This window comes from Pezoporus flaviventris, unplaced genomic scaffold (assembly GCF_033815535.1).
Source record: "Pezoporus flaviventris isolate CSIRO_AGI_PZ_B2104156 unplaced genomic scaffold, CSIRO_AGI_Pfla_v1 ptg000023l, whole genome shotgun sequence".
NCBI classification, from domain to species: Eukaryota; Metazoa; Chordata; class Aves; order Psittaciformes; family Psittacidae; genus Pezoporus; species Pezoporus flaviventris.
In genome coordinates this window covers 9,405,150-9,417,834 of record NW_026892571.1, presented here as the reverse complement: position 1 = coordinate 9,417,834, position 12,685 = coordinate 9,405,150, and the positions used below count along the sequence as shown (strand labels likewise).

Below are 12,685 nucleotides of genomic sequence, written 5' to 3'. Positions count from 1 at the left end.
AAACAAAGGTTTCCATTGCATCAGTGTAGGTGCTTCATGCCTAATGATGCTGAGCATTACCTGAGGGGCTTATATTGCTTTGAAAGAACAAGGGCTGGATGTGAGAAGCAAGTCACTTCAGTACAGCCACAATTCAGTGCATTTGTGTTTGGATCAGGCTTGTTTGCCTCACACTATGTGTGTGCAACTGAGTGTGGCTCCAGCCCAGGCTTCTGTGAAATTATGGCTATGTTTATGTAGCCTCATGTGCTTTGTGGCCCCGGGTGCCCACTGCACCTGAGCGGTGTCTCCTCTGAGCTGCTGGTTGGAGATAATGAAGCAGAAACCACCTCTGTGCTGATGATGCCTGGAGGATGGGGTGCATTTTGCACTCAGAAAACCTCCCTTCTGTAGCAAACTCCCCTTCTGCAGCCTCCCACTGCATGGGGAAACAAGATGCTGGGCAGTGGACAAGGAAAGGCTACTGGTGGCATGGGCTCAGAGGTCATTGCCAGGGACAAGTCAAGAGGGAGGTGTGGGTTAGCGACAGTGATCTGCTGTGCTTATGAAAACAGTGTTCAATTATGGGAAAAACAGTAATGAGAAGGAAAAGAAGTCTCGATAACAATCTTTTATCTCTCACTATTATTCCGATGCTCTCTTCTGTTTCCTCTGCTGCCCTCACGTTGTGTCATTTTTTAACCTATATTCACCATCAGTATTGATTTACACGCGAGCAGTTCAGAATTTGGCCCAGAGACAATGAATCTCTGGTGTTCAGCTGTCCCAGCCAGTGTCATGTTCCATATAAAGCACTTCAGTTTTCACTGGGGTCATTGCTCATATTCAGCAGTTTCCTTTTTCCTTGGTCTAGTCAGAAAATAATAAACATTAACAGTCTCCCTCCAAATGCCAGTGCTTGGGAGGTTAATAGCTGTGATCTCCCATACTCAGCAGATGCTCTTGGAGATGCACAGAGAGGACCAGAAGGTCCTGCCCGCCTTGGTGCAATGATTCCAATGGTGAAACGATTCTCACCCTTCAGTTTCCCTTCACACCTCCACAGCACCTTGGAGGTGGATGTGGGAACAGGCACTCTTTAGCAGTGGTAGCACCTTTGGAAGCATTAGGGATGATCGTGCTAGATGGGTGCTGTCTCAGGCACTTCACACCATCCTGCAGCCCTCCAGAGTGGAGGAGAGCCCCTCCACAGCTCATATCCCTGCAGAACACAGGATGGGAATGGTCCTTTGGGGCACTGGAGATGGGGATGGCTGCCCAAGGGTGGAGGTGGCAGCATCTCTGTCATCAAAGAGAAGCAGGAGTGCTTCTGTCCCTTCTGCTGTCCTCCCTGCTGTAGGTGGGGGCCAGGGGCAGCCCTGGGCTTCTCCTGCTGCAGGCTTCTGAAGCACGCAGATGGCCCAGGGCTCCCACCAGACCATGCAGGGAGCTCCAAGAGAGAAACAAGCAAAGCAAGAAAGAAACCCACATTTTATCACTCAAACCTTAATTTCCAATTGCACTGTTCCAAACACGCATAAGCGAGAGATTAACGGAGAGCTGGAAGTCATGGGTGGCTCCCCCTCATGGTTTACAAAGCAAGAGAGAAAGAGAAATCAAAAGGCAGGAGGCTGCAGTGCTGCTGCCACAGCTAACCTGACGAAAGCTCCCTGACCCCTGCAAGCAGCCACAGAAGAAGGATGCTCCCATGCTGTCTGCAGGCTGCTTCTGCTCTCTGCAGCCTCCTTCTGCTCCCTGCAGCCTCCCCGCAGTGACATACCAAATACTGGTATTTATCAGGTCTCTGCAAGAAGAGGATTTTACAAATTCCTCTCCTGCCAAACATTGTGTCAAAGACTGTCACTTCCCAGCTTGCCAAGGGCCTGATCTGGCCAGCTGCTTAACATCAGAGTGCTTGTGCTTTCCAGCTTGTAACAGCCATCTGGGCAGGCGGGGTTAAGACCAGCATCGCTGCTAGTCGCAGCCCTCAGGAAGCTCTTGCATGCCCAAAAGCCTGGCTGCTTTTTCCAATTATGTCAGTTGGGCTAATAAAAGTGATTACCTCTTGCTACCAACCCTGCCTCTCTCATTGATCCCACAGGCTGTTCTTCAAATGTCACCCAGCAAGGAGGGAGCATACATCCAATTATAAAAAGAGAAAAGATTAGTGTGATGACGAAGCAGCAGGGTCAATGGTGCAGCACCAAACAAATGAGACGTGCTTGGTTTTGACATCCTCCAAGCTCAAGGAACCCAGAAGAAAGGCATTTTGGGGTGAGCTGGGGCTCTCCCCAGGGCCTTAGGCAGTGCAAGAAGTGCAAACTTGTCTTCCCCTGAGGTTTGGTATTGTATTTGTTTAAATAAGAAGTCTTGAATGTGCTGGAAAGCCAATAACTACCCAAAATTGACCTGTGGTCACTAGTCCCACTTGGTGGGGGTCACAGCTGCTTAGCCAAGGGCAGAAATCAGTTCAAGCCATGGGCCCACCCTGATACACCTCCCAGAGGTGAATGAAGATTGCCAACACAAGCAAGAGCTGCAGAATCAAGGAAGAAAAATTAGCCTTTCTCTGCTTCCTTCACCACACCCTGTTAACCAAAGCAGAGGTTCAGGCTTCTTTAAATATAGTACAACAAAGACAAAACACTCAGAGGTAAGCTGGGCTGGCTGATTTCTGTACCCAGGGCCACAGAGACTTCCAGAGGTCTGAAGCAGGCTCTTGGGAGGGATGGAGGGCTGCTACCGGGGATGTGCAGGACATAAAGATGTCTTTGATAAAGCACTTGTTATGAAGCAGAGAGATTTGACTCTCTCAGAGTTGGTGTTTCCTACCATCCTCAGTCCTGCCTCTCCTCTTTCCAAGACTCAGTGCTTCATGCAAGGAGGAACATTTGCATGGCTGTTAGGGCAGGGGACCTAGTGCTTTTTGAACTCTTTGATTTGGTGTGGGAGTATTCCTACATGTTCACCTAACCCACGGGAAACTTCATAGCAAACTCGCCAGGTTACCAGAAACTTTCCCTGAGCACTTTCTAGAGCCTTTTGATCAGCTCTCACAAAAGAAGGGAACAGGGAGCTGTTTGAGCACATGTAGTGCCCAGATCTTCTCGTTTTCCTGCCCCGTGGCTCTTTGTTCACATCTCTTCATTTTTAAAACCTCTGAAGTGTGCAGAGTGTGGAAACAGCGCAGGGAAGCCACTGGTTAGGGAAGGTCCCTGCCTAGACAGAAACCTCGTACGGCTGAGCTGCCTTTCATCTCATTTCCTGATTCCAGCACCTCATTTGCCCCTCTGTTTAAACCACAAAGCTTCCTCCCCGTACACTCAGCTCCTCTATAAATAGCCAGGCACCGGCGGGTGCGACGCGGACACCCAGCGGGCTGTGGCACAGGGCTGGCGGGGTGAAGGCTGTGGCTTTACTGTCCGGGAGAAACAAGGCAGAGTTGTGAACCCCATGGGGCTCCAGCAGCTGACATGTTTCAAATGAGAATTAACATTAGCAACTCTTTAATTGCTAGTGAAGGCAGGAGTCCTCCACTGCCTCTGCCAGAGGAGGGACATAGTGCAGCACCCAACCAGACACTCCTGGTGCAGCTGGAGGTTTGGAGGTAAATCCAGGCAAAAGCAGCTCTTTCTATTCTCCCTTTCTGTGACACAGGGCAATTCCAGAACCACAGCCTTCAGGCTTCGCTGTCACCTCCACAAGCCCCTGGGGCCTGCAGGCAGCGTGATAAATCTCTGTGGGAGAGCAGCACTAGGCTGGACAGTGTCAGTAGAGAGCAATGGGCAGAACTGAAGCTCCAGCAGCAGCTTTATCTCCTGTTAGGCTAAAAGGAAGTTTCCAGGATTCCTTAGTCCTTATTTAGCAAATTTGTTTGCTTTGGAGGGAAATACTTGTGACTGATAGTGTCCAGGGCTAGCCATATGCCTGGCTGCAGCATGGAGGACTGTGGTGCGTGGCAGTGGCACAACCTCCCTGCCTGCTTCCTGGGGCAGTCGAGGGTGTCTGTACCTTTGACCAGCTCTGGATTCTGGGGCTGGACTGCATCTCCAGCACTTGGATGCACCCCACCACCCTGGATGCCTGTGTGCCAATGGGCTGGACTGGGGGTGAACTACAGCCATGGTGCTGGCACTGAGGACTCTCAAGGCCAATCATAGAATGGTTTGAGTTGCAAAGAACCAGTTCCAACCCCCTGCCATGGGCAGGGACACCTTCCACCAGAGCAGGTTGCTCCAAGCTCCATCCAACCTGGCCTTGAGCACTGCCAGGGATGGGGCAGCCACAGCTTCTCTGGGCACCCTGTGCCAGCGCCTCAGCACCCTCACAGGGAAGAGCTTCTTCCTAATGTGTCATCTAAATCTACCCTGTTTAAGTTTGAATCCATTACCCCTTGTCCTATCACTACAGTCCCTAACGAAGGGTCCCTCTGGCATTAAAGTGCCACCGGTGAGGACGGGGGGCTCTCGGGAAAGGCCAGCACCTGCGTCCTGAGGATCTCCTCAGTGCCGGGTGTGCTGGAGGCACGGCGGGGCGGGGAGCACACGGGGCGCAGGGGTGCGAGACACGGGGACACCCCGGGGCCGGGGGACACGCGTGGGGCGGGCGGGCGGGGTGCAGAGGGGTACGGAGAGGGGGGTGCGAGGTGCGCGCGGGGCGCGGCGCGGGCCGCCATTGGCTGTGCGGCGGTGATGTCACGGCGGGTGTCGCTATAAGCTCTGCGGCGCCTAACGGGCTGGGGGAGTCGGGCGGGCGCGCTGCCGCCGCGACGGGACGGGACGGGACGGGACGGGACGGGACGCGCACGAACAGTGGGGAGCGGAGCGGTCCCAGGCACGCTCGGTGGCAGCACCCCCGTGCCCAGCCCGCCCCGCACCTGCCGTCCCGTATGCGCGGCGCCCAGCGCGGCGCTGCCGCGGAGCAGCTCTAGGCAAAGGCGAGCCCCCGCCGCCTGCCTGAGGGGTTCGCTGCGGGGCCATGGGGGTGGCAGGCACCGAGCTGCCCGGCGGCAACGTGAGCACGAACCAGAGCGCCGCCGACCCCACGCTGTCGCGGGACGTGTGGATGGTGGGCATGGGGATCCTCATGTCGGTGATCGTGCTGGCCATCGTCTTCGGGAACGTGCTGGTGATCACCGCCATCGCCCGGTTCCAGCGCTTGCAGACTGTCACCAACTACTTCATCACCTCGCTGGCTTGCGCCGACCTGGTGATGGGGCTGGCCGTGGTGCCCTTCGGCGCCTGCCACATCATCATGGAGATGTGGAAGTTTGGGAACTTCTGGTGTGAGTTCTGGACCTCCTTGGACGTTCTCTGTGTCACAGCCAGCATTGAGACTCTCTGTGTGATTGCCGTGGACCGGTACTTTGCCATCACCTCCCCTTTCAAGTACCAGAGCCTGCTGACCAAGAGCAAGGCACGTGTGGTCATCCTTGTGGTGTGGGTGGTCTCTGCCCTCACCTCCTTCTTGCCCATACAAATGCATTGGTACCGGGCAGACCGTGACGAGGCCATCCTGTGCTACGAGAAGGACACGTGTTGTGACTTCTTCACCAACCAAGCCTATGCCATTGCCTCCTCCATCATCTCCTTCTACCTGCCGCTCGTGGTCATGGTATTCGTGTACGCCAGAGTCTTCCAGGTGGCCAAGAAGCAGTTGCAGAAGATAGACAGGAGCGAGGGAAGGTTTCACACCCAGAACAAGGAGCAGGAGCAGAAAGGGGGAGCTGGGCACCGCCGTTCCTCCAAGTTCTTCTTGAAGGAGCACAAGGCCCTCAAGACCCTGGGCATCATCATGGGCACCTTCACTCTGTGCTGGCTGCCCTTCTTCATCGTCAACATCGTGCATGTCATCCAGGACGATATCATACCCAAGTACGTGTATATCCTCTTGAACTGGTTGGGTTATGTCAACTCTGCCTTCAACCCTCTCATCTACTGCCGGAGCCCGGACTTCAGGTATGCCTTCCAGGAGCTCCTGTGCCTCCGCAGATCCGCCCTGAAGATGTATGCCAACGGCTACTCCAACAGCAACGGCAAGAGCGACTACAACGAGGAGGACAACGGCTACCCCTTGACATCGGATAAAACCTGCGAGCTGCTGTGCGAGGAGGGCTCCTTCCCGCACCCCGAGGAGTTTTTGCACTGCAAAGGTACCGTGCGGAGCGGGTGGAGGCTGGGAGGGGGCGGTGGTGGTGGTGTAGGTGCCGCTAATTGAGGCTGGAGGCTGTGCAGAAAGCTTGTCCCCGGACGAACCTCCTGGCAGTGACCAGTCTTGAACTTGACCTTAGGGTAGGGGCCGGTGCCGGGAGCAGGGCCCGGCTACACGCCCCGCTCGGCGGCAGCGGAGTCGGGTCCCCCGCCGGAGCCTTCCCGGTTCCTTGCTATAACCCAGCCGGTGGCCTTGGAACGCCTCCCCGGGCAGAAGGGCAGCCTCGGGCGGTGATGCCGGTGTTCAGCCCAGGGAACAGCGCGGAGACAGCACTCGGTGACATCCCCCCCCGAGAAGGGATGTTGAGGGGCTCAGTGGGGCTGTGTCCGATCCGCTGCAGTTGCCGTCTGTGGGGCAGTTTAAACAACACCCAGAAAGAAGGAATGCTTTCCTTGCCAAGTGCTATAGGACTTTCAGCTGAAATAATAATATAAATACACCGTTTTCCAGGAATGTGGTAGTGTGACTGTGGCATTCAGGAATGTGACGCTGGGAAGGAGGTCGAGTGAAATGCTGCTACAAACCATTCTTTCGTTGAGGCTCCAACCAAAGCTTTTAAACTGCCCGGTTTGTTTAAGCACAAGTCTCCAATGACAGCGAGCCCGAGGAGGTGGGACGGGAGGAACGCTTGTTTCCCGAGGCTGGCAGCGCAGCTCCGGCCGCGGGACGGCCGGGGGTCTCTCGGTTTGAGGAGGGTTTCCCCTGCGCAGGCTTTGCTGTTTGCTCCCGGGCTGGCGGCGGGCGCCCAGGGCTGTCAGCGGGGAGACACGGGCGGGCAGGTGCCGGGCGGCACCGGAGGGTACGGCAGTGGCGAAGGGGACAGTGACCCTGCACGGCAGTGGCACTGCTGCCGTGGGGTTGTTCTCTCGAAGTCCCTGGCTGGAGGGAAGCAGCGATCGGGGCGAGGGGAATGGAGCTTCCCCCTTCCCTGCACCCAGGGCTGCCATGTGAAAGGCTGGACCCGAGGGCTGGAAGGGTGTGCTAGTGCGGGGTCTTCTCAGAAACAACCGGGAGCGGTGGGGAGAAACGGTGCTCACGGGACCGTGGTGTCCCGCAGAGGGAGGGATGCTCAGGTACCGCTTGTATGAGCATCCCCTCCACGTCCACCCTTCCTCCCGCATTTCCACGCACTTGCTCTGCAGGGGGCTTGGGGGGCGGGGGGTGGGGGGGTGCTTCTTGCATTGCTGCTGAGGCCGTGCTGGGTCCTCGGGAAAGAGCTGGCTTTGTAAATGCGGTGGGGTGAGCCGAGTCCCCAGGGCTGGTACCCCCCGCTGCAGGCGGCAGAGGGGCTTTGGGGCAGCGCTGCAAGGAAGCAGCAGGCACCGTCCTGGGGAGACCAGAAGCTGAAGGGGCAGGGATGGAGAAGGGATTCTGGATGCCGACATCTCTTTGCAGTTCCCGCGTGGCCCAGGCTCTCCTGGCTGCTCTGAGAAGGGCTTGCCCCAAGCGGTGATGCTGAAAGGGGCCGCCCCAGGGAGGGCTGGAGGGGAGTCCCCCGGAATGGCAGTGTGTGTGTGAGGGGGGTTGCCGCTGGTCTCTGCTGCAAGGTGCAGGGCAGTGACAAACTCCTCGGGCTCCCACACCCCTCACAGTAAAACCCCACCTGGCTTTTGTGGGGCTGGGTTCTGGAAACTGCTTGTGCTCCCTTTTTTTTTTTTTTCCCGAAGGGGTCCTGATCGTGCCTAGAAAGAGTGTTGTGAAGGAGGAGCAGTTGTAAGAGCCCTCTCCTCCTCTAGCCCTGTGATGGGTGCTGGCTCAGCTCCGCTTGCCTTTCCAGCTCAGCACTACAGCAGGGAACGTGCCTGAGAGCCCTTCCCTCCTGCCTCTTGCTGCCTCCTTTGACGCCCGCTCCTGCCCGTGCCCTCACCTCCGGCCTTGGTGGGGTTGTTGGCGGTGCCCAAAGTCCTCTGAGTGTGAGCCACAGGGGCAGAGGAGGGTGTGATGGCATGGTGTGGTGTGGTGTGCGAGGCTCCAGGTCAGCAAAAACATGTGCTCCTCAGATAAACATTAACAGGCTGTTGGAGCACAGGAGACGCAGCACAGGACCAGACCTGCAGTCAGGTGCTGTTTTGCTTCCTACTGCACAAGGACTGGAATGCTGTGTGTGCTGCGCTGGAGGTACACTGAGATGCACTTTAGCTTAGAAAGGGCCATGATTCGCATGTAGTGTTCAGGGGGAAGTAAAAATTCACCTCTTGATTGTAGTGATCGATATCTCCTCCGTTTTTAACCTCTCCACTTGCTGTCAGTCACTTGCTGTGTTTTGCAGCACCCAGGGGCAGTGTAGTCTGGCAGGTAGCAAGGGCATAGAGGGAATGGGTGTCCCACAGGGACAGCTCATGAGTGGGGGTCACACCAGCCTCCAGTAGGTTCAGCAGCCAAACTCTCCTGATAGACTGGGGCACAAAGAAATCCAGTGTCCACATTTCAGTTGCTGTATGTTTTTACTGTTCCTAATTATTTGCTTTTCAGCAGCATATGTTGTGGACCAGGACTTGTTGTCCAAATAAATGCTCTGTTTGCTTGGCTGGCTGTGTTCCTGCTTCAGATGTTGCGGCTGTATGTAGCCAAAGCTGAGAGATGAGCAAGTGTCTTAATTGCAGAACCACTGCAGCATCCAGAGTACATGGATGTGGCAGGGACAGGAGACATTGGGGTGTTGGCACTGGGCAGTTGACCTCGGTACTGCCATGCTTAGCTATGCTGTTAGGAAACCTCGGGCTTGCAATGAATTCTGAGCATTGAAGAGCTGATTTCTTTCCTCTATGGTAATATTAGTAAAACTGATGAAATATTGAGCTGCTCAGTTCTGGGAGCAGAGGGAATGGAAAGGGGGTAATATTGACGAAAAAAGCTGAACTTGACAAACCTTTCCTGTTCCATGGTTGAAAAAAAAGTTGTGTAAGGAATCCTTTGGCCTGTTTGCACATTTAATAAAAGGATAGTTTTATAGGCATCAAAAAATGGAGCACTGAAGTCAGGGCAATAGCTGCTTAAAATGATTTAGGGTATTTAGGATTTTACCTGAGCAGATGGTTGGCTCAGGTTAAATGTATCTGATAAAACATACAGCGGTGACTTAATTTGAGGAGAATCATTGTGACCAAATGCCAAATTCTTATAGCAAACTGAGCTGGCTACCTGCTATGCTGCTGGTTTATACCTTACACCACTGCCACAATGGTGAATGGAGCATGGGTGGGATACAGTCCAGCCTGGTGTCAATGTGTACAACTGGAGCTCTGCGGTACATTCCCTGCTTCTAGCCACTTTGGCCAAACAGATTGTCATTGTTTTTAAAGTCAACAGGAGCGTCACGAATGCAGCATTTGTGTTGTTACAAAATACTGACCTCGCCATGTGTCCTGCTTGTGATTCAGGCAGCTGTAGCTTTCACATCATGGGCTGTCTTTGCTTTGTCCTCCAAAACAGGCAGAGTACCGAGAGCTGCTGAGTTATGTTGGTCCTTCTCTTCCTGGGAGCATTCCTGGAGAGCTTTTTCTTTCTGGGAAGCCAGGCCTTGAAATATAACCTGCTGCTTGCTCTGGCACTGGGGAGGTGTGGAAGTGCAAGTGGAGCTGGCAGAGGGAGCAGGATCTGGAGGCAGACTCCCACCTGGGAGCACGACTTCAACACATCTTCAGGACTGGCCATTTCCAGAGCACCTCATATCCCAAACTGCTCAGCAATTCATCATGTGCAGCACTGCACATCACTGCATATCCCACTGCTGGGGGGTGTCAGGGTGTGCCTGCCCCAGCCTCACCAGTGAAGCCAGGTCCATGCCTGTGGCATCTCCTGTGGTTCAGGTGAAGGGGAGACCCTGCTGATAGGGGACACTGCTGAGGCAATGGGTACAGCGGGCACAGTGGAGAGGGACGGAAGAGACTTAAGTTACCAAATGTACCCAAATGTTTGAAAATAGGCCAGGGTTTAGTAGTGCAGGAAAAGAGCCTGGCTTCTCTGGAAAGGGAGCAGATATGTGAGCAGGCACACCGCGTGCACTTCAGCTCTCCCAAGTCACAGCCACTGAGCTTTTCAAAGGGCTTATTTATGTATTTACTATAAGGGACTTGTTTTTGCTGTAGAGGGGAGGGTATTGACAACGCTGTCCAGGAGTAAACAGGCTGCAATCTGTCTCCCAGCATCTCGTGCCCTTGTGGTATGTGCTCATAGAATCATTTAGGTTGGAAAAAACCTTTAAAATCATCAAGTCCAACTGCTAACCCAATGCTGTCAAGTCCATCACTAAATCATGTCTCCAAGTGCCTCATCTACACGTCTTTTAAACACCTCCAGGGTTGGTGACCGCACCACTTCCCTGGGCAGCCCGTTCCAGTGCTTGACAACTTTTTTGGTGAAGAAATTTTTCCTAATGTCCAATCTAAACCCTCTCTGGCATAGCTTGAGGCCATTTCCTCTTGTTCTATCACTTGCTACTCGGGAGAAGAGACCGACTCCCTCCTTGCTACAGCCTCCTTTCAGGTAGCTGTAGAGAGCAATGAGGTCCCCCCTGAGCCTCCTTTTCTCCAGGCTAAAACCCTCTCCTCCCCAAGTCCCTCAGCTGTTCCTCATCACACTTGTGCTCCAGACCCTTCCCCAGCTTTGTTGCCCTTCTCCGGACCCACTCCTGCACCTCAACGTTTTTCCTGTAGTCATGGGCCCAAAACTGAAGACAGGATTTGAGATGCAGCCTCACCAGTGCCAAGCACAGGGGGACAACCACTTCCTTAGTCCTGCTGGCCACCTTATTGCTGATACAGGCCAGGATGCTGTTGGCCTTCTTGGCCACCTGGGCACAAGCTGCTCATATCACCCAGCTATTCACCCCAGGTCCTTTTCTGACTGCAGCTTTCCAACCATTCTTCCTCAACTCTGTAATGTTGCATGGGGTTGTTATGAGCCAAAGTCAGGACATGGCACTGAGCCTTGTTGAACTTCATACCAATGGCCTTGGCCCTCTGAGACTGACAAGGCTGCAGTTCTCTGGATTCTTCTTCCAGCGTTTCTTGTAGATGGGCATTACATTTGCTAACGTCCAGTCAGCTGGAACGTCCCCAGTTAGCCAGGACTGATGATGAATGATGGAAAGTGGCTTGATGAGTCCCTCAGTCCCCTTGGGTGAATCCCATCCAGCCCCAGAGACTTGTGTGTTTGTCTGGTGTAGCAGCTGGTCACTGATCATTTCCCCTTGGGTTATGGGGACGTCTTTCTGCTCCTTGTCCCTGCCTTACAGCTTAGGGGCTGGGTATCCCAAGAACAACTGTTCTTGCTATTAAAGACTGAGGCAAAGAAAACATTCAGCATCTAGATGAAGTTCTTGCTGGACTTTGGCCCTTCTGGTTTTCCCCCTTCATAAACTCATGACATCCTTGCAGTCCTCCTGAGTTGCCTGCCCCTTTTTCCAAAGATCATAAACTCTTTTCTCCCTGAGTTCCAGCCAACATGTCTCTGTTCATCAAAGCCAGTCTTCCCTGCTGCTCATCTTTCAGCACATGGGGACGGCTGCTCCTGTGCCTTTAATTTCAGTGCTCCAGCTGCCAGGAGTCTCAAACACCAGCACTGGCCAAGGGAAGGGCTTTTGTCCCCTCCCTTTGCCTGTCCTCTGCCTCCGAGGGTTTGTTTTCACTGGTATGATGAATCCGTTTCCCAAGGAGATGGGTTTATGAGCACGTTCATTCCTCTGGCAGGAGGGAGGATGGCCGGGCTCGCACGTTCCCTGCTCTGCTTTCTGTTCAGCAGAGAGCAAGTGCCACCCTTCCAAAAGCAGCAGGGAAGCAAAGGTTTCCTGGCTGACCATGGCAGTGCCTGGCTGTGTCCCTGGGATGGAAGGAGGGGCAGGGAAGGTGCCTGCTGCTCCTCTCACCAGCATCACCCCAGTCTTCCCCCTCCCCAGCTGCCTCTGTGAAAGCATCCAGCCCTGGTAAAGCACTTCATACCCTGGCTGACCTGAAGCTTTAGCTAGCATCTAAGAGCAGTATCGGTGCTTGCACTTGGGGTTTGCAATGTGTGTGGTACCCAGAGTGGTTCTTGAGGTTCTGATGAACAAGGGCTGTTTCGAAAAGCCCCTGTGGCCTTGGGTGTTATTCTCAGCAGAGAGGTGCTGTAACCCCAGGCCCCTCGAGATGAGTGGTTTGCAAGCATTAAGGTTCCTTTCATTACTGTTTTTACACTTGTGCTTGGTTTCTCAGGCCCACAAGTAGAAACGCAGCCACTCTTTCCCATCTCCTCCCTGTGCCACAAAGTCTCTTGATTTGAAAGCTTCTCTTTCTGAGACTTGAACCCAGCCACCTGAACACTTCTTCCCCTTGTTATTCTTTTATTGGAGTTGTTTTGTAAGCAGACATTAGCAGTAACCTTTCTACCTAGGGGCACAGAGAACATTTTGCAATGAACACACATCCCGGGCTGTGAGGACACCGTCATTTGGCAGCTGGGGTAGTTACACCCTCATATCAGGCACGTTCCTGTGGGGTGATCAGCTGCATGGGGCACT

General features: G+C 54.1%; 1 protein-coding gene across 1 annotated transcript in view; it reads left to right on the top strand.

Moving 5' to 3' along the window:
* Window positions 1-4,749: 4,749 nt before the first annotated feature.
* ADRB2 (adrenoceptor beta 2) overlaps window positions 4,750-12,685 on the top strand; it is a 34,117-nt gene continuing 26,181 nt past the window's right edge. The window contains exon 1 of the mRNA XM_061456654.1: window positions 4,750-6,130. Coding sequence (XP_061312638.1) covers window positions 4,957-6,130 — 1,174 coding nt within the window. The 5' untranslated portion in view covers window positions 4,750-4,956. The remainder of the gene's footprint in view (window positions 6,131-12,685) is intronic.